The sequence below is a fragment of the Seriola aureovittata genome, chromosome 10, assembly GCF_021018895.1.
Source record: "Seriola aureovittata isolate HTS-2021-v1 ecotype China chromosome 10, ASM2101889v1, whole genome shotgun sequence".
Lineage (NCBI taxonomy): Eukaryota > Metazoa > Chordata > Actinopteri > Carangiformes > Carangidae > Seriola > Seriola aureovittata.
The window spans coordinates 6,928,481-6,953,838 of record NC_079373.1 but is presented as its reverse complement, the minus strand read 5'-3'; the positions used below and the strand labels follow the sequence as shown (position 1 = coordinate 6,953,838).

The 25,358-nt window shown below is 40.1% G+C and overlaps 1 protein-coding gene across 1 annotated transcript in view; it reads right to left on the bottom strand.

The window, feature by feature from the left end:
- The window catches only part of ppm1h (protein phosphatase, Mg2+/Mn2+ dependent, 1H), a 35,721-nt gene extending 14,947 nt beyond the window's left edge, over positions 1-20,774 (bottom strand). Inside the window, exons 1-3 of the mRNA XM_056387687.1 lie at positions 20,360-20,774; positions 10,037-10,202; positions 7,334-7,690 (exon numbers count right to left, since the gene is read on the bottom strand). Coding sequence (XP_056243662.1) covers positions 7,334-7,690; positions 10,037-10,202; positions 20,360-20,592 — 756 coding nt within the window. The 5' untranslated portion in view covers positions 20,593-20,774. The remainder of the gene's footprint in view (positions 1-7,333; positions 7,691-10,036; positions 10,203-20,359) is intronic.
- Between the last annotated feature and the right edge of the window lie 4,584 nt (positions 20,775-25,358).

Sequence of the window (25,358 nt, the reverse complement as noted above, 5' to 3'; positions counted from 1 at the left end):
CCAAGCTGCTCACTCTTGGTTTAACCCTTCTTTGCTCTCTCTCTCTCTCTCTCTCTCTCGCTATCTCTCTCTCTCTCTCTCTGGCTGGTGCTGATCTGACGTTAGCAGCTCCTCTCATGGCAGAACTGAGGCCAGGAGAACGGACGACGCCCGGGGTGCCTCCCTCACATCCCTCCATCACTATCAACAGACTGAGTGGGATGAAAAATGTTGGGTGAAGACGTCTGCAGTGAGTCCAGCCTTGACACGTTTTCCCAGGATGGATGTTCACCCCAGCTAAAGCGCATCACCTTCTGCTGTGCTGCTGACGACCTCCATCTGGTTGCAACTCTGCAAATATGTGTGTGTTTACCGTAAGTGTACATATGTGATTATATCTGATCAGGGAACAACAGTGGACTGTAGTGTGTGTGTGTGTACACTGTGTCTATCAATATGTGTGTGTTTGTGTCTGGATGAAAGATGGGTGTGTGTGTGAATCCGATTGCATGTGTGTGTGTGTCTGTGTACTCTTTGTATAAGACTTTAGAAAGTCTGTGTGTACATGCATGTGTGAGTTTCTGTAACCTTCCACTCTACTACACACACACACACACACACACACACACACACACACACACACACACCAATGTTGCTACTGTCTGCTTGAAGAAGCAACACATTTCTCAGGAGTGAGAGGGCATGAAGGTGTATAGAGGACAGATACATGTGTGTGTGTGTGTGTGTGTGTGACTTGAGTGGGAGGGAGGTGAACAAATGTGTCCTTCACACTGAATGAATTATGAATCCATAGCCAGCCATACATATTTATCCTCACTGTATCCAATACCTCTCGCTGCAGGCAAAGTCTTTAATAATGAAAATGCCTGCATAAACATCTACACCTTTCTCCTCTCCACTTCCACCAGGAAGAATCGAACAACAGGCAGAAAGAGACAGAGACATGCAACGCTCAAACATACACATCTCATTCTACTAAACTGCCACTGCAAACACGCTTGCTGCACTCCTTCAAACTAAAGTGTTTGTGTCCTTTAAAGACCAAGAAATACCACAAGGTCGGACTAACAAATCAGGAATTTCCCAATTTCTGAAGTCCTTAATCATATCAGCCTTTATAATAAAAACTGACTGTAAATGAAGTAGTCGTTCACCTAAGAAAAAAAAATCTGCCACTCTAGCAACAAGGAAGGAGGAGAATTTATCAAATTCCACTATAATTCCATTGAAATCCAAATGACTATGCTCAGGAAAAAAAAAATCAAGGACATTAAAATACAGCTCAGACATACACAAAAACTTTCATACAGCACACACCCACACAATTGCATTAATTGTATCTTAATGCAGTGAAAGAGACTGACTCAAGGAAACACAAATGCAAAAAAAATAAAAATAAAAATTTTAGACACCTTATTTGTTGCAAAACTCACAGTAGGCGCTTCATACTTTTAAAATTAACAATTTTATTTAACATGGTTTTGTCATGAAAGCCCTGTATTCCACGGGGACTTACAGAATAGACCAAAAAAGAAAATCTCTCTGTTGTCTACGATGTTACCTGGTTCATGAGTTTGCAGAAAGAATGGGAGCGCCTAAAGCTACTAGATCCAAACAAAGGAACAGAAAAATGAACTCTGAGAACAGCGATGGCTTCGACAGAGGTTTGCAAGGGATGGAAAGCTCTGATGAAACAGTGAGACAGGTAATTAACAGAATGAATCATTTTTAACTAATTAGCAAAAGCAGTGGCATATACTGTAAGTTGTTTATGAGGGTAAAAAGGACCTTTTCAAAAAAAATCTTTTCAAAAATTAGCTATTTGTAACTACAAGCCTCTGCCAACACACAGTCACACACCATACCTCTTAGACTTTAAGTATTTATATATTATATTCAATATTCAATTATTAACCTGTGATAGACTGACAACTTGTTCAGGCACCAATGTAGACCAAGATGTACAGGGAGAGAAAATGTAGAAAAAGAATGGCTGGATTGAATGATTAACTAGAATTACACTCAGCAGGCCAAACACACTGTACAAAGACTAGATGTCAACACCATTTATGCGTCTGATATTTTACATCAAGATTTGTACATTATTTCCTGATAAATAGACAAAAATGTTGAAAAATGCAATGTTGCAATGTTAAAGTGATAAAAACTATTTCTGGATCCACCCCTTTAACCAGATGAGCACTAAAATGTAATGGGTTCTTCCCTGGTCCATGTGCCATCCCTCAGCCAGGTTTGATGCAAAGCACTTTTCACTACTTTTTGGGCAATCCTGCTAACAAACAAACAAACAAACCACCAAACCAACAAACAGACACTGATGAGAACATACGCTCTGACAACTAGACTACTCCTCATACCACACAACAAAAAACACAAGAAATACACTTAGAGTGTAAAAAGGTTTAAATAATGCATTCATTTCCTGAAGGCCAATGCCTAACAACATGGCTACCTCATGGTAAAAACTTAGTAACAGTGACCTGAAAATGGATTAGTGTAATTCGAGAACTTGCTTATTTGCTTTCTGTCTGAGAGAGAGAAAATTGATACCTCACGTCTGCCACGGCTGAAGCCAGGAGGTGATTAGCTTAGCTTAGCATAAGTGGAAGCAGGGGGAAACAGCTAGCTGGCTCTTTCCACTGTTCAAAAATAAGCACACCAACACCTATAAAGATCACTAATTAAAGGAATAGTTTGATATTTAGCAAAATATTATTTCCTCTCTAGCAAAGAGTTAAATGAGGAGGTTGAACTTAATAACATTATTATGATTTGATGATAAATATGAAACTACAGCCAGCATCTAGTTAGCTAAATTAGCATTAGCAAGACTGTAAATGGGGAAACAGTTAGTTTGGCCTTGTCTAGAAGGAACAACATCTTCCTAACAGCACCTCTAAAGCTCACAGATATTAATTATGTCTTGTTTGTTTAATCCAGCGCAAAAATGGACAAATGTAAAGACGACACATTGTAGTTTTAGACAGGGTATTGTGCAAGACTGTTTCTTGGCCGGGAGCAGCGACTTCCTGAGTCTCCTCTGTTTACTGTGCAACCACACAGTGATGAGGTTGCTCTTGTTACACTTTGGCTTTTGTACAGATAAACTACATACCATATAATGTGGCAGATACTGAGCTTTATAGGCTAGTCAGACTGTTTCCTATTCCTGATCATCATAAACTGAGCTCTAAAACACTCACATGGTGGGAAGATATGTATCAAGCTCAACCTGGTCTCTCTCTCACACTCACACTCACACTCACACACACACACACACACACACAACACACACACACACACACACACACACACACACACACACACACACACACACACACCACACACACACACACACACACACACACACACACACACACACACACACACACACACACACACACACACACACACAGAGCACCAAGCCCACGGGCTAAATGTAACTAAATTGCACTGCAGAGGGTCAGACGAGGCCAGAGATCTCATCCCCTCTTATTTCTGTCCAGGCCCAAAAAACAGCTCAGAGTGATATGATTCTGAGTTACTTTTTTTATGTTTATACATCCCTGAGTGTTTATCGGGCCTGAGCAGCAAGTCCACACAACCCAGTCACTTTCATAGGAATGCAGTGAGTCGTGTCAGAGGGGAATTAAAGGTGGATCACCACTGATAAGATACAGAGGCTCGGTGAACTTCTGAGACAGAGATTTAGAGCGACAAACCTTCCCAAGACTCTCTGACATTTCCCATTTTCTTAAAGAATGAGCTTCATTAAAAAATAAGGGGGGCTTTTAGGGGTGAGAGTCTGCCAAAATCGGCTTTTGGGTAGTCACTCATAAAAAGTGGAAGTGACAGTTTTTTTTTTGTTCCAAGCAGAAATGTGTATCATTTGAAGCAGAGTGCATCTAATTTCTCTGTAACAATTACTCAAATTAAAATAAATGACAGCTGCGGAGGAAAGTAGGTGTTGTAATTAGAGCTCATAGGTGAGAAAAAAAATGCTGTAACCACCTGGAAAAACAAATTAGTAAAACACTGAACAATCAGCTGGAAATATGCTTTAAAATATCGCTCTCTGAGGAACAATTTTAGACCACCATTAGACAGTTTTGTAGCTGTAGGATTAGGTGTATGAGAGTGAAAGATACTGTGACCTCAGCTCCAATGCTTGAAATGGTGGATTTCAGTACAATTACCCTTTAAGAAAGAAAGGGTGCACAAGGTAGAAAAAGTGCAGATTCAAAACTGGATAAAGAGCTGGAGAGGCACATGAGAGGAGAGAGGGGAGGCAGAGAGAGACATAGATGTTTGCTGACTGTTAGGAGTCGTGGGCAGATATGTTTCTGACTAGAAAAAGATGAATAGAGAAGGAAAAAGAAAGCAAAAGAAAGAGAAACTATTGCACTGTAAAGTCATGATATGTACTGCAGGTAAGCTGTAGACCATAATTTTAATATCCGATGATCTGGACTCTTCTCAAAAACTGGATTTCTGCTGATTGCTGCCATGATAGTTTAAACTAATTTTAGTGTGAAAGTACAACACTGTCCAACAGCAGTTCTGTTATTATCATAAGTAATTAAAAACACAGTCCTCATGACTCTGTGGAACAATTCATCTTATCATATTATACAGCTTTGGTAAACATAGATAATTGCACACTGCCATCTAGTGGTTAAAACAAGGAAGCACCAGGATTAATGGTGTTTTCTAATGGGATTGAAGATTGATCTGCACCGCCCTTCATAAACATCTAATTTATCCTCCCTGAATGATCTCACCCACAAAACAGATGTTAGCTTTTAGCAAAAACCTGGTGATGTGTTGATGTTGGTCAAGCATTACTGGAATATAATTCAGAGCGTCTGTTTTAACCTTGCAAAGCCAGATGGGTGGGTTTTACAACAGCAAGACAACATAGATACTAAATAGATGTTATTTATTTATTTGTAAATATATTTTCATGTATTTTCTTATTTTTATTTTATCGCATAGGGGCCTCTGTATTTGCCATACTGCTTTAGTTCTTTACTTTGCAATCATGTGCATATGTTGTCTCAGCTAAAACTAGTCAATTAGTCGACTGACAGAAAATAAATTAATTTTCATTTAGAGCAACTTTAATCTCCCAATGTAACGACCAAGTCAGGACAAACTGTTGATCAAAGCCCTGATGTTGAAACTGCGGCCAGTGACCTTTGACCTGTCCCCTTCAAAGCAGGCAGGCCCGCACTGTTTTGATTGGTTCTGGTCTCAATGTCTTGGCCTCTGCATGAGTTAAATCTCCAGCATCAGCTCGCAGCACAGGTAAGTGTGTGTGACCTGCAGCAGCCAGAGGGGAACAGTGCATCATTTCTCCTGACTCTGAGAGGCTGTTTATTGACTGCGACTGAGTTATCGTACAGTTTATTTTGTGTGATCACACCTCAACCTCACGCACCACGTCACCTTCGCCCAGCTGGTAACACACCTACTCATCTCTCTGAGCTGACAGAAGAGAATGACACTCCAGACGAGTCCATATCAACTTACAGCAGTACAGTAAACACCTTAATACCTAAAACTTTTGGAGTATCAAACGCTGCTTCTCTGATTCTGGCCTCGATAGCTGTATAAACAGTCACTAAACAGTCAGATGGTCATCATGTGTGGTGAAATACTGACTGCTTGGAACATACACACAGATGGACAGCAGAGGCGGATTATGCTGAAGTAGTGATTCGATGTTTCGAAGTTTGTTTTTTCTATCATGGAAACTTTGAATGAATTGTAACTGAAATAATCCAAGCTGACAGAAAGAAACTCTTTTCAAGCCGACGGGGAATGAGTGATACACAAAAAATATAGTTTGCGTGAAGAGTTATTTTAAAGTTCCTCTCCAGACATGTTTTAAACTATGTAAAAATCCTCTGCTATGATTAAATATTTTGTTTAATATGGTTCTCTCACATAAAATGGGAAAAAAAATGGAAAACTGGGGATCTTGTTGAAGCACATTTACTTCCTCATTGAGAAATTTTGGATCAGGCCTTATGCCCCGCCCACCACCACTGCTCGCACTTGGTTGACAGGTGAAGGAGCAGTGCCTATCAAGATGGTTTGTGATAAACTTTATTTATTGCATTGTATAAAAAACATCATATGGAGTGTCTGTGTATACATGTACTCAAATTCAACAGGAAAATGTTTCATGTGTGTACGCTTATCTTTGTTAACCAATAGCAGAAAACTGGGATGCCTATGTGCATTTTGTTTGACCCTCTAATTGCAGTGAATCAATATCAGTTGACTTAGAGAGCAATTAGAGTTTAATGGATGTTAAGTAAGCATACTGAATGATCTGTGTGCACAGCTACTGATAAATGTGAACTAAATGACTAGTCCTGTTGTGTGTGTGCATAAGGTCAGTGGAAAATGTATGCAAAGAAAAACTTATTTGGATTTAACAGGGAGTTAACAGAAATTTGTCACTTCAGGCAGCAAAAATGTGCGTTTTTCTTTTTCAGCAACACCCTTTCATAGTGAAGGACATGACTCACCTGGGAAATATAGGAAATAACTAAGTGAAGCAGCAATACAGCGATATTGAAGGCAGCCGGACATGGCATAAAGGCCAACAGTCCACAGAATAATGATGGCATACTATACTATATCATCTTAAAGCAGAAGTTTCCAACCTTTTTGACCTGTTAATAAAGTGTGTAGAAATACCTGCTTGTGAGTCCTCATCACAGTTAATGGGCTCAGTGTGATATGAGCAGCGAACCTTTCAACAAGAATGATTTTCAAATAGTTTCATTCAAAAGTGTTTAAGAGGCCTATAAAGATTTAACTATCCAATATTCCTCAAGAGAGATGCAAACCTAAGAACCTCACTGAAAGAAATACACAATTTTGTACAACATAAATATTTATCATCCATAATTATGTGTTGATCCTTAATATATGAATAATTAGAAAACCAAAGGCTTAAAGATACACCTTCTGATTTTGATAAAGGACTGAAACGTGCCATCAAATCTCTAAATTTGCTTCCAGCTCACTTTTTATGGAACATTAAAGTTGAGCGGAGAGGCCAGTACCAGATTTGGGGGCAGAAGCGGACACAGAAACAGAATCAGGGACAGTGTCTTTAAGATTGTCTGAGGTGGAATTCCCTTTTTCTTTGTGCTAGAGGATTAGTAGCACCACGCTCTGTGATTTAAATTGTGCGTAGTATTTTCATTTTATTGGAAAGTTCATCAAAGACCTTTTAATAAAAAAACCCCAAAACTTTCATATTCCTACTTCTTACCAAGAACGTGCCTCTTACCATGTCTTTGAAGGCATTCTCGATGGCTCCGATCACCAGGCTCTCATGTGAAACTTTCTTCTCAGTAAAGAAGCGTGTGGGCGGGGTGCTGGGTGAACCTGGAGCCCCCGCGGCGCCCCGGAGAGAGGCAGCCCTGGTAAGGGCGCGTTGCGACGTCGGGGTGAGGTGGTGATTGATGGGTTCCTCACCCAGGCATGTGGGGGGTAGCAGGTTTGGAGTGCAGAGGATCTCCAGCACCTCCTGAAGGTGCAGAGCAATGTGATGATGGAGAAGGCGGGAGGCCATCACAGCCGCCCCAGAGCCGGCGTGGCCATCGAACAACGCCCAGTAGTGAAAGGTTAGGTCTTCAGAGCTTTCCTGGATACGGGTGAGAGTCAAACACGGCTTCATTAGTCAGTTGTGTCAATATTTGAATCTACAAGGTGTGATCAGAACATTTTATCTGATCCCACATTCACACCGTAACAATCATAATAAGTCAGTGTGTGGATGGTCAGATAAGAAGCAGTCCACTGAAAATAATTTATTGTTCCTTTGGTTCCAATATGAATTAGTTTCTTCAACAGTTTCTCTACAAAAAGCTGATTTCAGCAGGTTAAATCTAGGTTCTAATAAGCTTTCTAACAAAATACCTGGAAAACAGCCTCATCCATTACTGTTTGAGTTGAGTTGAGTTTATGATGAATTTAAGACACACATGATACAGTATATTTTGTTATCAAATCAATTAAATGAAATGACTCTTGATCCAGACTTATAAAAGTGTGAATGTAGGGCAATTCCAAGCATCCATTCCCTTTGCAGTGCTATGATGTACAGCTGTAGTTCCCAACCCGGGGGCTTGGACCCACCAACGGGTGCAAAGATAATGGAAATCTCAGGGGGAAATAAGAGAAAAAACCTTTTGCCTATACAAATTTCTTTTACTTAATCATTGCTTTTTTCATACAGTTCGCAGTCCGTAGCAGGAGGTCATAAATAGATGTTGCATAAAGCGCCACAAGCCAAAAAGGTTGGGAACCGCTGATGTATACTGTCAGTGACCAGAAGGATACAAAAAAACCCACTTTAATAGCACACTGGACCAACTTTAGCCATGAGTCCAGCCACAAATCATGGCAGAGACTCAGACAGGAAGCTGACTCATGCAGGCTTTAGTGCTTCACATTACGCAATGTTAATGGGTGAAAGCTCCTTTCTGCAGAAACTGTATTCAAATGTATCCCATCGGTGCTTTCAGGGAACCGCAGCGGCCAGTTCAATGACATCTTCTGATCATACACTTCCTGGATGAACTTGTTGCACTATGATGTTAATATTTCCTCTGGCATCAGTGCTTCAATTTGCAGGTTTTAACAGACCCGTCATGAAAAACTGTCTGATCCAGACCTGGATACTGTCCCATGAGTCCATCTACAAAGTGCCTCCTCCCACATGATGTTCAGACAAAGTCTCCTGTGATCTGGTTCATTCATCACACACCTTTGAGTTTGCCGCCTTCAAAAAGTGCAGAAACTCTCTGATCCTCCGCCCTCCTGGAACCAGTGGTCCTGCTTTTTCAAAGTCTGTGAGATAGCGATTTAACTCCACTCTTAGTGATGACGTCATATACAATGTAGTCATGAAGTTGCTTGGAGTTGCATACATCTCATTATGCCGTGACATAGATGTAAAGTGAAAAAGGGAGGGCTGACTTCTGCATTTTTTCTGGTCACTGAGTGCAGATCATTGCTTTCGCATATTTCTGCAGACACTTCAGCTAGGGTTTTCTAAATATAGTGCATGCCGATTCTACAACATGAGCCTATGAAGGAAGCTAAGAGCACTAGAAAGGCTCTACACTACTCTTATTGGTCTAGTATAACTGCAGTAGTGAGTCATGAGGTACTTGCATGAGTTTCCTGTAGGCTCTGGGTGGGCCTGAGTAAAGTGCTGGTGGGCTGAGAGGAAATTTTTAGCAGCAGTGTTACTTTATATAGATATGCATCGTCTTTGGAAATTAAATTACTTTGGAAAGAACTGTTCAATGAGGAAATACTGCATGTCAGATCAGACAGATAAAGTGAAACACAGGAGATAAATATCAGTAGATTAGCTGTTTTTTCAGCCTTGTAGCTAAAAGGCGACAGAGCAAATGCTGTCAGTGACTGAATTAAGTCCGCCAGTATGCTGCATTAATGTAGTACACTGCCGTATAAAGGCAGTGACTTTGCATCCCATAATGATGTAGTTTTCTTTTATACACGTCATACTGTATTTGCAAAAGCACACAAGGTTAACTTAAAAATCCTCTTTGTGTCTTTCTATGAGTGAACACACTCACATTTGCCTTCCAGTGTTAGTGGCTGTCAAGAGCAGCTGAAGGCCACAGTGCTGTGTAAAGGACGCTGTATGTCCCAATAAACTGCTGATGGGACAGGATGAAGGCAAGGGACAGTGGGTCCCAACAACAGGCCCCTGGGGGACATTCAAGGACTACATCCACTACATTCAAGTGCGATAACATTTTATCAAAGAGATGGCTCAGCTGCTTGCTCCAGGAAAAGAGCATTTTATTTTAAGTTCTCAAGATGCAGCCTAACATTCAGTTTGTATTTTTTCTTATTTAAAAATTTTGCTCTAAAAATATAAGACTTTAAAGAACAACATGACTTGGTGGTATATGGTGGAAACGTTGAATATTTCCTGATCAGTTTGACTCACCAGGTTCTCCCGGAGGCCCAGGCCCTCTCCGTTTGGCAGGGAGGACCTCCTGCGGGTCATGGGGGTCCGGTTGGGTGTGCAGCTTCCTGCAGGTCTCCTTTTGACCACCAGCACTTCACAGCAGGCCTGGTCTTCGTTTAACGTGCTCTTTCCTGCATTGATCACTCTAAACAGAGATAACAGGACACAGAAAAGGGGCTTTAAGCTTTAAGCTATCTTAACAGGACATCTAAGATAAGAGACAAAGAGATAATAAAAACAATCTGAATGAATAAAGTAAAGATAAAACAAGACATTGAAGAATCTGGAGCAATGACATTACAAAACCCAATGGCTAAAACAACTTTGGCAAGCATGATGTGTGGACTATTCATGATATACATAAGTGTACAACTATAATTATGAAATACAATATACATTATATGAAAGTATATAGTGTTATCCAAAATATATGTGCAGTATATAATCATAATTCAATCCTATAATAAAATAGAAAATAATACTTTGATGTAGAATTTAGATTCCTTTAATTTAATATATACTAAAAAAAAAAAAAAAAAAAAAACTCCTAACAAAGCCTGAGGGATGAACTATTTCCAAGACATCAGTTGTCATCTTCACTCACATCACGTCAAGTACGCCCCTATATCCGGGAAAACAGTTTAGTAACAGCTGTGTCTTTGATTTCACTTTTCAGCCGTGCATTTATTTTTTACTAAGATACTAATCTCCCGAATGTTGGAGGATGATACACTGATGCAGGTAATCTAAGGGACTCTTGCTCAACGCATCTACTGGACACATGGCTGTTGATTCAGCAGATACGGGGGGCTAGAGGACGACCTTTCATCCATGTGATGTTCTTAGGACTATAAAACCAAACTTCTGTTTAAGGGTTCGACTGCATGACGGCAGTTTTCTGCATTAAACACACCGAGATAAGGTGAATTAATGTCAGCCGATACACAAACTTTAAATACAGATTTCAATTTGAGTCCCACGCATGTAGGGCAGAGGACAGGAAGACACATAAATACTGCATTATACAACACCTGGCAGATGGTGTGCTGCTGCTGCTGCTGTTGCTGAGAGCGGCTGTAGTCAGGGACAAGCACCCGCTGCTTAACAATACTCCAGGCATTCTTAATTTAGCCACACCGTAGGAGATGTTAGGTCTACAGTGGTCCTATTAAAGCTGTGCAAATATACTGTTGTAGTTTATGAAATTAGAGAACACAAGGTTAAATTAGCAAGGGACCTGCAGGAACAAAATGTGAAATATAAATATCTATTTTTTGTGGAAATCCTGTCACTTTTTACTTGTCTGCTTCTTCTGTCAACATGTGATACAAAAAGATCATTTGAAATTTCTTAACGTGCTTAAATACATTAACATATACATCAAGTCAAGCTATTCTCAATCATCTGCGATGTGAGAGGCAGCCATGACTGTTTCCCTATGGAGGATCCTATATAAATAATCCTAATTGGTCACGGGGATGAACATGCAGAGCAGAGACCCTCCGTCTCCAGCTAAGAAAACACTGTGGGTCGTAAAACTGATACTCGCTGGGCAGACCTTCACTCAGGAAGATTGATTTTAATTGCTGTCTTACACAATGTGCTATTCACCATAACCACCCCTAAAAACTAGTAAAGGCCCCCTGTAGTGTGTCAATAAGACTTGTTTAATTTTCCCACACAGCTACAGCAGCTATGAAGTACATGAGGCATGAGGCTCACTTTGTATCAGAATAGTGCTAAGAAGTTGATTAACTGAGAAAATCAAAATCTATTTCTTATTGAATCATTGGTCGGGAGCAAATGTCAAACATTTACTGTCTCCTGTTTCTCAGATTTGTCGTGTTTCCTTGCTTTAATTTACTGTCAGTGACATGAATACTGAATATTTTTGAGCTGTCATGATATCAGAGTTTGGCCAAAGGAATACAGAAAATTTGAAAACAAACAAACACAAAAACTAATAACAATGCTTCATCAAATTCTTTAACTTTGTTTATTGTGTGTTTTGTCTCTTATTTGGTAAATGAATTAGACTCAAATACGAGTGTAGGGAGAAAGCAGCAACCTCCAGGGCTGAAAAATTAGGCCAACACAGAAGTGCCAAAAACAGTACTTCTTTGAATGGCCACTTGAGGCTGGCTCCAAAAGTGAGTCAATCCTCATAGACTCCCTTGTTAAATAAAATGTCCAACTTTAGAGCAGAAATAAACATGTGTACAGCCTGGTGCAGAAAATGGTTTTGGTCTCTATAGCTACAGTCTATGGTCGGGAGGTGGAGAGTGTGTAACCATAACTGTAGAAAAATAACAATTACCCTTAATGGATAGTGAAAAGGCAACCAGATGAACTGATAAATAAAAGATACACTAGGCCTGACATCTGCCATCATAATATTATCCAATGTGTAACATGGTATCAATATTTCATTTCTTAAATATCACTATTATCATTAATACCAGTATATCGCCACACACCTGCTTTGAATTATAAATTCTTATTTGGAAATCCAATTCTGGGAAATTGTGACAGGTAGGCTATTTTTCATCATTTTCTGACATTTATTAGACTAAATAATTACCCCATTAATTGGAAAACTAATCAACTCATTAACTTACAGTGTAAATAACTTAGCTGCAGCCCTACATCAACACTTTGCAAACAAGCAGAAATGCAGTAAAAGCTCAGAAAAATGCAAACATCATATGGCTACATGTACATGACACCTATTTTATATTAAACCTGGACTGTCACCCTATGACCTCAAATACTACAGTGTGACCATATGTGTGGCTTAAAAGCACTAACACTAAAAGCCTGGAAAATCTCTTTTCTTATACATCTTCTTACTGTAAGTCAGTGGCTCCCAAACCGCACAGGTGCAAACAAAGCGATGGGGGGAAAATGTGGAGTTCAGTAGACATTCTGACCTGTCAAACACAGGTGTTGCTAATAACATTATATAATTGCTGCGCTGCAGTAGTTGCTGGAGGGGACCCGTCGTTAACGTCATTAGTTCCACCTGTGTTTTTTTTTTTTCTCTCCAGAAGGCAAATGTAAGGAAAAATAGGGACGACTCTTGTTTTATAACAATTTTTATATTTACACAACAATAAGCTGTAGCGGTATCCTTTTTCTCTGGCTTTCAACCACATCTCGAGTCGTCTCAGTCGTAATGGAGACGACTCAGTTTTCATTACTCATTCCTCCATGCCAACGGTGCACACACCATTCACTGATGAAGACGATGAAAAAGCTTCAGAATGAGGATGTTTGCTTGTTTTGCCTGTGAATGGGTTTTTGGGATTTTTTGATATTATTAGTATTTGTTGTACATTCACACATCCTTCCTTTGTATTTCTATGCGATTTTACACATTGAATATTTACAATGATAATTAGAAATGTTGGTAATAATTTCTTTATGGCATATAACATCTACTACTGGATCATCCTTATTATATCTCACTGTATTTGTCTTTGATTGTGGCTGTATGCTCTTCCTCCTGTGCTTATCTCAGTTTTCACAAACAGATTATTCAAGATAATGATAAAGACTATACTAAAATGGTGATTATAGTGGTGCAAGACACTGACAATGAAAATGCCACTGTTAATCAAGTCTTACGTCCACATAGTTTTTCAGGGTTAAGCTATTACTCATTTCTGACAAGGTCAGTTCTGTTTTTATCTTTAACTGTGATGTGACTCATTATTTTAAGTTGAAAAATGGTTCATATTTAAAACCAAGTTGCCATTTTTATTGCACATTACTGCAGGCTACTGTCCACAGCACACTAAATGATCTTAGATGATTTCCGTTCACTTTTAAAATGAACTTAGAGAGACCTGAACCCTGCCGGAGATGGATAGTTAATCACAGTAAACATTTAATTAATTAAGTTAATTAATTGTTGATTACTTTATTACTGTGGGGTGATGGACATTTGAGAATCAGCATTGCATTCACATGCTTTGTTGTCAGAAAGTCAAACCAGTCAAATTTGTTAGTGTCATACATTAAGAAAGTTGCCTGCTCTTAAGTATACTTGAGTCACTTCCTGTGCTCATGAAATGACGGTATGCTCTGAAAAAATGCTCAACAGTAATATAAAGTCTACAGTGTACGTGTGTGAGATCTTGTTAATGGCTAACTCATTTCCCTAACTTCATATGATCCATAGAGGCCACAAACTTCAAGCACCATCATGCATGTCTGTGACCGAAGCACTGCAGGGAGTGACGTTCATTTGACCCTGGAAGATCACAAGATTAACAACAGTGGAGCTTTCCAGCCTTTCATCTCCGATATGAGAGGAAAAGCCGTCCACACCCTGAGGCATGAGCAGTATCCGAGAGCAGAGCTGTCGCATTCACTTACCTCATCTCATTTTTTCTCATTTGAGACAATGGCATGACCTTAATTACCCTGTCAGAGCTGTAATCTACAGCGCTCCTTCTTTGGGTTTGGGGATTTTTCAGTTTCTCAGTAACACTTGAGGTGAAGTTTTGCTCCAACAATGTTATCAGGAACCCCAAGGTGGTTTAAGGTGCACTGACATCATACATTTACATATTTCCATAATACTTAATAATTGTACTATTATACAATTAATTTGTTATTTTGCAGAAATAATAAGCAGCTTAAACTGCAATAAAATAGTTGTATAGATCAGTATACAACAATACTTCAGTAATACTTACTAGAGAGTAATACTGGTCTCCATTTTGAAAAGTGAACCCTTGCTGTGTTGTGGATTATTCTTTGTTGCCATCTTCTTGTACAACCAAAACACACATAATCGATGCCAAGCTGTGGAAGAACCTGGAGGCTATGACTACTACAAAACACACTGCTCACAAAGCCCAGGTAATTATAGCTTGTTAGGTTGGCTATTGAAACACTGCAGTGCCCATAACTGAGTTTCTATTTTCATGCAGCCCTCAGCTCCCATTCTCTTTTATGTGTTTAATCAAATCCTGTTCAAAGCTCCATGCCAGCAACCCCATTTCCAGATGAACACATTTTAAGGTTAGTTTTTTTTTTTCATGTTAAATCTGTCTGTACATGCAACACATGACCCCTGTTGACACATAAATGTGGCCATATTTTTGATATTATTAGTATTTGTTGTACATTCACACATATTCCTTAATATTTACAATGGTAATTTGAAATGTCACTAATAACTTCTTTATGGCATATAAAATCTATTATTAGATAATCCTTCTTATATCCCAGTTTTTGTCTTTGTTTCCTACGTTTTGTGGCTGCGTGCTCTTCCTCCTGTGCTTATCTCAGTTTCCACGAACACATCATTTAAGATAATGATAAAGACACTAAAGATACTAAAAAACTGATTGTAGTGGTACATGATGCAATTCGTTCAATGGTGACTCATGTTTTAGCCACACAATGAAGAAAGATGGCGATGAACCGAAACGGCACCACACTGTTTCTGCCTCGGAGCGATGTGCCGTGTTGATGTAGCAGAAACAACACAAGAACATGTGCTGCGTCATGTGACTGAGCACTGGGAGGCTTTGTATGTATGAGGAGCTGCTCATGTGCTTCCACTCCAGAGTTTGAGTGTAACACTGACTTCATTTGGCTCCTTTACAATGGAGTATTGAGTATTAAAAATGGAAGGAAAAGACTGAAGAAAACCCCTCCAATAAAAATAGAAGGACAACAAAGGTATTTATGGCATGTTTGTAGAGTTTACAACTTCTATCAGCACCTTTTTATCTTCAAAAGATCCTTTGAACGTGCGTGCCCTGAATCGACTCCACACCGTTAAACACCCTGGAGCTGCCATATTCTTGTCTGTGATCCCTTACCGCAGATTCTAACACAGAGTTTTCCAACTTTCTGCCATGCACATACATGTCTGCTGACCTTCAGCCAAAACATACAGTGTGCAGTGGCGGTGCTAGTCTTTAACTTACAGACACGCATATTGATTTAAAGCATCGATCGGGCTGCTGCTGGGGTTGCAGGGGTGATGTTGTCGGTTCTGGGTCGGTGGGGAAAGCTTTGTCACGACTTATTCTTTGCCCTCACAGTACGACTACTCTCCTCTGCCAACACGCAAGGTGGAGGAGTTGAAGAAGAGGGAAAAAAAGTGGAGGAGAGGACGAAAGGTGAAACCAGTTTTTCTACTCCATCATCAAAGATGGATCTCTCATGTTGATGAAGGGTTCGTAATGACCACTCCACTACAGGCCACTTTAGAAAAAGAACTGGCTTTGGTGTAATCATTTCACCACTGTGTCACGCCTACTGTGTTTTATGCAGAAAACTGCCTGCTTTGATTTGTTCTCATCAGCACAATCCAAACTGAAGCTACACATTAGGTGGAGCCCACTGTCCCTTATTCCGTACTGCCTTCACTGTTCCGCCTTTAACTATGACCTCAGTAATAAATACCGACAATGTCACCATGAACCAAAGATTATAAATGTCAGAATCGTAAAGGTTGAATTTATGGCACTGAATTGCTTAAAATTGTACAGTTGTGCATAATCAAGTGGCCACTGAGTGTATATGCCTTTGCATTTTTTGGTTTTGTGAATGGACCTAGTCACAGCAGGGTGAACCCCTCCAAAAACGGAAAAAGACTTCCAGGAGAGAGCACACCTGTGTTAACATCAATCAGGGTGACATTAGGAGCAAGTTTCCCTTATCACTTCTCCACCAAGCAACATGCAACATGACAGCGCTGCACCCAAAGTGCTCGGTGCTGGGGAGAACAGCTGCGCTAAATGTAGGCTGTCTGCAAAATTGAGGCCTGTGCGTGTGCTGCACAAGGAAAGAAAAGGGTGACACAAGTGAGCAATACTCACTGATCCATTCAAATGATCATGCTCACTGGACCAGACAGTGCTCCCACTCAGAGAGACAGTGCATCAGAATCCTCCTCATAAAGCAGAACTGCTCTTCCGGGCCACAGTGAGAGTAACACAATAACCCTGGATGATGCTGAAAGGCTCAGAGAGGCCTGCTCATTGATGAGGGAGAGAAACACAAGACAGAGAAGTACTGTGCAGTTCATCCTGCTGGATCTTACAGGTTTTACAGTGTGGATTAATTAGTGCTAAAAGTAACTGTTTCCCAGCTCTAAGTGTGATTGGAATATTTACTGAAACTAATCCAACTTAGAGATTCCCTTCGAATCATGTTTCCTTCAATATAAAGATGCAAATCAAAGCATCTGTTTTGTATTACTGTTAGCTAGTCATAAATGCTGTTATATTAGCTATGTCTATAGCAATGGCTATCATGCTTACGCTCCCACGCTTAAAGACACTTAAAAGTTTGACTGAATGCGCTAGAGGAAAAGTCAGGAGATCAGATAGTGTTTATCCTCTGGGCACCATGAACATCTGCACCAAATTTAATGGCGATCCGTCCAATAGTTGTTGAAATATTTCATTAAAGACCAAAAATTTCAACCTTCTGGTTTCACTGGCGGAAAAGTCAGAGGAGCACCAAAGTCAGTATAGTTTTCATTGTCTGGAGACCATGAATTTCTGCACAATCCGAACAAGAGTTGTTGAGATGTCACTGTTGTTGAGCATACACGAACCTAAAATGTGTTCAACTGATTGTTTCCCTTCAAGTTTTCTTCAGCACAAAGAAGTAAATTAAAGAATCCATTATTTTATTCCTGTTAGCAAGACATTGCTGTTACATCTACTATATATGTAGAACATTTAAAAAGCAATAACTCTATAATAGCATCAGGCAAAAAGAGCATCTCACAATGCCAGCTGATAAATCTTCAGATGCACTACAAGTATCTATCAGTTTTCTTTCAGAGTGATCCATTGGTATCTGACCCTGTTAACCCTCCTAACTGGATCTGTATGGATCACATCATCTCCTACGGGTTCAGGTCTTCACCGCAGCCAGTGAGATTTCACAACAACAAAGCCTGCTGGTCAACCAGCTGTTGACAAATCCCCAGTATGGCTGAGTCCTGGCTGATGCTGCACCAAGCTGGTACATGCACACACACACACACACACACACACACACACACACACACATACACACACACATACACACACACACACACACACACACACACACACACACACACACACACACACACACACACACACACACACACACACACACACACACACACACACACAGCAGAATCATATCTATTCATGAAATGAGGCTGATCCTGTAGAATTATGCATCCTGTTTAAAATATGTTGATTTTGAGAAAAAAAACCTCATAAATTCATAAAATAACAATAAATGTGATAAATAATGATGAACATGATTTTTTAGCAAGAAAAAGAAAATCAGGATTATCTTTTTAAATTAAATACAACCCACTTCAGAACATATATGAGTGGGTGAGGCGAATTATCCTCCTTTCTTTTCCATCTTCAGATTAAAAACTCTCCATGGCAGATTAGCATGAGGAAGCATAGAGGAGGGTGTGTATGAAAATTGATCAATTTCAAAAGGATTTCTTCTGTCTATAAAAAGCTGACACCATATAGATCTCTTTATGTCTGAAATAGCAAATTAATCAATTAGATGATCATCTAAAAAAATGACACTGACAACCATTTTCAGTACTGAATATATTCGGTGGTTTCAGCTTCTGAAATGTGAGGATTTTATTGCTCTTAACTGACAGTCTTTCAGTTTTAGACTGTTGGCCTAGCAATCTGTAGACAGGGCTTGAGCCCCGCGAAGCCGTGCTGCTCATTTCCCGCTATTCTGTGACATTTTATGGATAAAACTAAATTATTGTTATTTTCAACCCTAATGTCTGTGGTGCTAAAGTGTTACTGTGTCCTGTTTATTTCTCACAAACAAAGAAACAACTGCCTGAGGGAGTGACACTGGACTGGTCAGCTGTCATGTTTGCAGACAACCCTGGCTGACTTCAGATGATAAATGTTTGCACATGTAAATTTTGTTGACAGCAGAACGGCTAAAGCTGAATTTAAGTGTTTCTGCACACAGCGCTTATACTGAACATCCAGCATCATCGGTTCAACAGTCGGAAATAGGCGTTCTGTCATAACGGCCTATCAACAGCATCAATAGCTACGAGACAGCCTCAGTAACCGCCCAGATACTTTATGTGGGTCTGTATGAGTAGAAGTGATTGTGACTCTGAGGTCTCAGGCCAGACACAATGATGAGAACAAGGCTTTGTCATGTTTTGGAGTTGTGTACCGTCTAAAGTTGTGTAAGCTACATGTAATTAAAGGCAAACTGGTTTGGTTGTGCAGGCTGCTCTTATACATGCATGCAAATTAAGTACTCCATACGTCCATACTCACCTCTGCTGTTTGTCGCTGTTAGAAAATAGTCAAACTATCTCACCACATCTGCATTTTCACACGTTCTGCCATTTCTTTTTCTTTGGCAGCTGCACTCCCCGTACCAACAGCACGGCTTATAAGTAACAACTTAGCTTTTCATGAGTCAATACAATGAACTAAATGCTGTTTATAATACATCCATTTAAAATACAACACAGATGGCTGGCAGGAGGAGAGGCAGGGAGCCAAATGGATTGATGCGATGTGATATCAATAATACAACAGATGATCTGAGATCCGGTTGCAAATTCTGGTCTCAGGTAGGTTATCAAGCAGGAGGAGAAAGACAGTGTCTGACATGGAAAACACTGACTGAACATACACAGCTAACCTGCTTTTCAATACATCCTTAAATATCAGGTTTTACTGGCTTTACAGGGACAAACAAAATGATCAATATTAAGACTATGCACACAGGTAACAGGTAAGGTGGGAAATCTGGGAGACGAATTCCAGTTCCAGCGTTCCAGCATGGCCTTATGGGTAAATGCCAATAAAGCATATTACATCTATTTAAAAGAAAACCTAATCTGAGGAAGCAGCATATAAAAAAACCCATTATGACCTCTCATCTTACAATGAATCTACACCAGCTGAAAGCTTTCAGTAGGCTTCTTTGCATCTGCTATGGTATCACAATAATAATGTCTTCCTATAAAGCCATAGAGACTAGATTATAGTCTGTTGTACATAGGAAACTGTGGTGTTTATATTGTGTGGTAGCCTGTCATACTGAGGGAATATATGGGGAAAGGCCAGCTGCTCCGCCTTTGCTTCATATTCATTTAATATAGGCTACACGTGAAGCCTGTTGTAATAATATAACATAAGAGGAGCGGCTGGTGTTTGTGTTTACGCCCTGCTGAGTGATCTCAGTGGTCCACTGCTTGAGGATGCTGTGTGTGGATGTGCGAGAAAAGATGGACGCGTACAGGTTACTCACTCTGCGTAGCCGGTGGACCACGGCAGCCGCTTGGTCTCCTTCAGTATGAGGATCGGTCTGGCAATGTGATCCGCCGAGCACTCGATCTCGTCCGGCGAGAGTCCCAGGAACTCCGGTCTACTGTACGGGAATTTCAGCGGCAGATCCGATCCGCCGGGATGGTCTCCGTTGGAGCCACCAGCCATCATACCTCCCATAAAATTGGCCACCGCCGATTTCACCCGCGTGAGCATGGTCCTGCTGCAGCGAGGGTCCAGGCGATGCGATTGCGTGAGTCTCCCCCCGCCCGAAAGATCCCCGCACGGCGACGCAGTTTCGCGGCGTGAAAGGTAGACACACAGCGGCCGTGGAGACTCATTCAGCAGCTCAGCGCTCCCGCGGTGAACACGGAAATGAAAGCCACACACACACACACAGAGAAGGAGAGAGAGAGAGAGAGAGAGAGAGAGAGAGAGAGAGAGAGAGAGAGAGACAGAGACAGAGAGAGAGAGAGAGAGAGAGAGAGAGTGAGAGGGGCAGTGCTGCACGCTAGTCATGTGACAAACCGGTTGCTGCTGGTGGATTTGGTCGCACTGGCATCTGAGTGAGCAGCTTACTGTTTGTCAGTGCCCGAGGTCAAAGGTGCGTAATCCCGGAGTGACGACGACCTTCTGGGCAAAGTGCAGCGCAGCAGTGAGCGCTGACCCATGCTCTGAAGAACGTGGGCCTTCATTCACATAACACACATCACAGTTAATGATAATCGTACAGTTGTATCATCCAGTACAGACCCCCACCGCTGATGCTGTGTGACAAATAATATTATCTGCAAAGTCAAGCAGTTTTATTTCTTACTTATTCTTAACTTTTCTTAAAACCAATATATTGTCAGTGGTAATCCTTCCCTTCACTGTAGGCCTGCCACAAACTGGTCTTCGTCATGTGATGAAAGTGACAAAATTCAAAACTGACCATAAAGTGTCGTTATTACATCGAATAAGGAAATGTTTCATTTTCATATGGGCTCTTGGCTACATGAGCATATTCCTTTTGAGTAATTTTTTGAAGGCATGTACATTGTTTTCCTACATGTTCGGGGTCTAATGGAAACTCAGAGACGTGTGTGTTTGGCCTAATTCCAGTACCAGAAATTCCAATAGAATTGTTGGGGAAGAATAGTGTTGCGTAAAAAATGTAGTAGTCTACACAAAGCATCAGTCACAGATGTAGAGCATGTGAAAGTCCATTGTATTTAGCTATGGTTAACAGCTGGGGTCCCAAACAGAAATAATGTGTAATTTTCTGCTCTGTCATCACCAATTTATTTGCAGGGATTTGGGAATTGGGAAAGAAAATAAAAGGAGGAGACAGTCTCTCTCTCTCTCTCTCACAAACACATGCACATGCACACACACACACACACACACACAGGAAGACAGCGTGAGTGCAGTCAGCTGAGATTGGCATGCTTTCTGTTACACTGTTAATAGGAGGAGTGGATGACCATGAACTGAGAGGAAGCCAAATAAGGAATTTATAATATGGAGCATAACTTGAGTCATAATAGTAATAATAGTAATTATAATAATAATAATAATAATAATAATAAAAAATTCATATCTAGTCCATAAAAAATTAAGTGCGTTTTGAGAAGAAATCTGAGACCTGATACTGACTGTTGCAGCTTCATTTCCTCAAACTAAGTTAATTGTAAACTGTAAAACAGACTAAAAAAATCTGGGATCCTGCAAAGATGACACATCTGAGCAGCATTATGGAACTTCATGTGACTTTCTGTTGTTACTTTAGTCGTCCTATTTTGTTTTTGTTTTTTTATTCTTTTCTCCGTTTGTTCTGGCCTGAGAGTTGGCGAAAATCTGACTGACTGGGCGTGAAGCCAAACCACTGGGACATGTGTCTAGACATCATGAACTTGGAGCTGCATTTTGGAGAAGTGAACTTCACAAAATGATCTGTTATACAATACCACAGCGTGCAGAGCAGCCAACTCTCAGATCAGACTCTCCTGCAGTGCTGAAAGGTGAAGTTTAAAATCATGAGTCTGTTTATAGAAACACCCTTGTAATGACAGAAAGACTGTCACATATTGGCACCATCAAACTCAGCTGGGAGTTGATTCAAATCCATTTAGTCCAAACGTTCACTGGAAAAAAAACATCCATTTGAATATTGTTGGCTTCTGTCAACAACCCATAAATCAAATTTAGCTTGAATTTACTGAGAGTTGGCAGATTTCAAATAGAAGTGCACATATTTAACATCATAATCACAAGCATAACTGATTTAAGACATTATTTATATCTCTTCTGATCGTGTTTGTAAGTCTTCACATGTGCTTTAATTCATAATCTCTTTTCTTTACCATATCATCGCCTATCGTTTCAGTCACATGACTTCTAATAATTCCCCCGTTATGTAAGAAATACTCATTTGCTTTAGATCTCTAGTCAAGCATGACCAGATTTTGCCCCAGGGCAAAACTTTACTATTATCCTCTACTGTCCTGCAACCCACCCACTTACATCCAGACACCAGTTTACTCCAGTAATACAACACAGTAATTTCATTAGGCCCCTTTCTATCTAGGAACATGGACTACGTGAGCATGGTATAAACTAAAAGAATAAATGTCTTACAATTAGCTGCTGACATCGGGCCCAGAGCACATTTCACACATAAATGTCACATGAGAAAATTCACATTGTATGTACATGAGAGTTTCAAGTCAATCAATTCATATGTAATATCATAAGTGAAATAAATGTGTGTTTTAGCATATGAAATAACATTTGATATGTGACGGATTCTCACATAGGCATAAACTGTGGTTTTTGAACATTTCACATGAAATTTTACTTTGATAACTGAAATTTAAACTTTCACATGTAAAACCATTAATTTTTCATGTGATTTTTTGTTTTTCTTGTGCATTTGAGTCGCTGAAGCTCCTGCACTCTGCTTAAATTCTTCCCTCCGCCTTTTTTCATTTTTCATCATTATAATGACAAAATATTGAAAACAGTGTCTTGTTTTTGTGGTTATGTTTAGACATCTTGCACTTGTTTAAGGACAGTGAACGGATTGTGGTGAGGATGAGACAGGACATGAACCCCAACCCCAAGTCATATGCGCAGTGCACCAGACCCAACAAGCATTTATCTGTGATGTTCCACTGAGATATGATGTTTACTTGCTTCCTGCTTTGGAACAAAGTGTTGCTGTTTTTTTTTTTCGTCTATATAACGTGGCTTTCTGAAGAATACAAGACAAGCCCACTGTACCTCATTTCAACTCAGCCACATCATCTTCAACCTTCATTCCTTGCTTACACACCGATTACAACTGTGAGCTCACTCATTATACAGGACGTCTCCGGTGAAAATGAATGAACTCCAGCACAGTTGCCAAATTGGCAGACTATATCTAATCAATAATTCATGAATTTGCCAGCAAACAGCTCCACTGACCTAATTACGCACAACCAGCCAGTCTGTGAGCTGGGATGCAGGATGTGATAGACTCCACCTCAGGATACACAGTCATCCATAATCGGGAAAAAATGAACCAGGGCCCTGGGTGGGGCCCTGGTTCATTTTTGGTGAAATGTGCATGTTAACAACAATGAATACACAGTATGTTAACAGTCACTCCTCGGTAACATGCTGATGTCACGTGTGTATTAGAGGTAATTTAATAGAATCTGAGGCATTAATTAAGTCATGAATTTTAGAGCTTTAGACCTATTGATGCCACAATTTGAAAAGTCAGGATATCACCAGTCATTATGATTCATTGTGAATGATTCATTTTATATCTAGGATCTTTATCTGTTTGGGATAAAGTATTTGGACTGAGGTGTAGCTCCTTTTGTCTGTTTTTAAAGGAATTGGGTGAAATCTGTTGTGTTTTTGACAAAAGTTTGGGTAAGACCTTTCCTGTTTCAACATGACAGTGCAAAAGAAATGATTTTCCAAGTTTGTTGTGGAAGAACATGACAGACCTGCCCTGCACATCCCCATGGCCTTTAAATGAACCTTATGAAAAATGAGCCTTACCACCCAACATCTGTACCAGACCTTAGTAATCCTTAGTAATCTCCAGAAGTCCCGTTCTCAATATGGTCACAAAGTCCCCAGGCTGTTGTAGCAGTTGATTAATGCACATGGATTTGACAGTAGCGCAATATGGATGACGGGTAATGCTTTGGTGTCCACATACTTTTGGCCATTCCCATAAAATTCCATCGAATGAAAACTGAAATGAATCTTTTGGTAAAGACATCCCTGTAAAATAAAACCAAATCACTGAAGGGTCACCTTTCCTTTGAGAGACACATTATGTAATAAATATCCAAACAAGTAATCTTACACTTAAACTTTGAAGTTCCCAAAATATATGACTGTATAATGACCGAAGTTTTTTTTAGTCCTAGAGCGAGGGCCAATTCGTGTGTGAGAGTGAGCCGGATGCAACGACCTGTTAGAACCATAACTGTGAGGAAGTCATTAAGTCATTACCCGGAACAAGCACCCTTAAAAATCTATTCTATAGCTTGCAGGCAGCCTCTGAAGAGATGAGAGCATGATATAGATTTGCAGTAGTTGTTATGTAAGATGAATGGTGTAACACTGGTAATGTACTGTAAGTAGCAGAAGGCCATTTACAGTAAGTGAAGTATAAATCATATGCACAGATTAGTGATGCACGTTTGTGTCAGTGACCTTGATTCAACTTAAAGCTTTATTTTGACTTTAGATTATTGTATTAAGTAAATATTCCAGTAAGTGTCGATCAGTCTCTTCACATGAGGCTCTAAACTGTGGCTCATGCTTTTTCTTTTTTTGTGTGTTACAAATACAGTAGCTTACAGTAGTTTTGAGACCTATCCCTTTGAGAGATGACATAATTCTGCAGTGTTGGTCAGAAACAGTAGACCACCAGTATCTACTGCAGTTCTGCTGGATGCTGTTACAATAGCACAGGGTGTTTCTATTTTTTT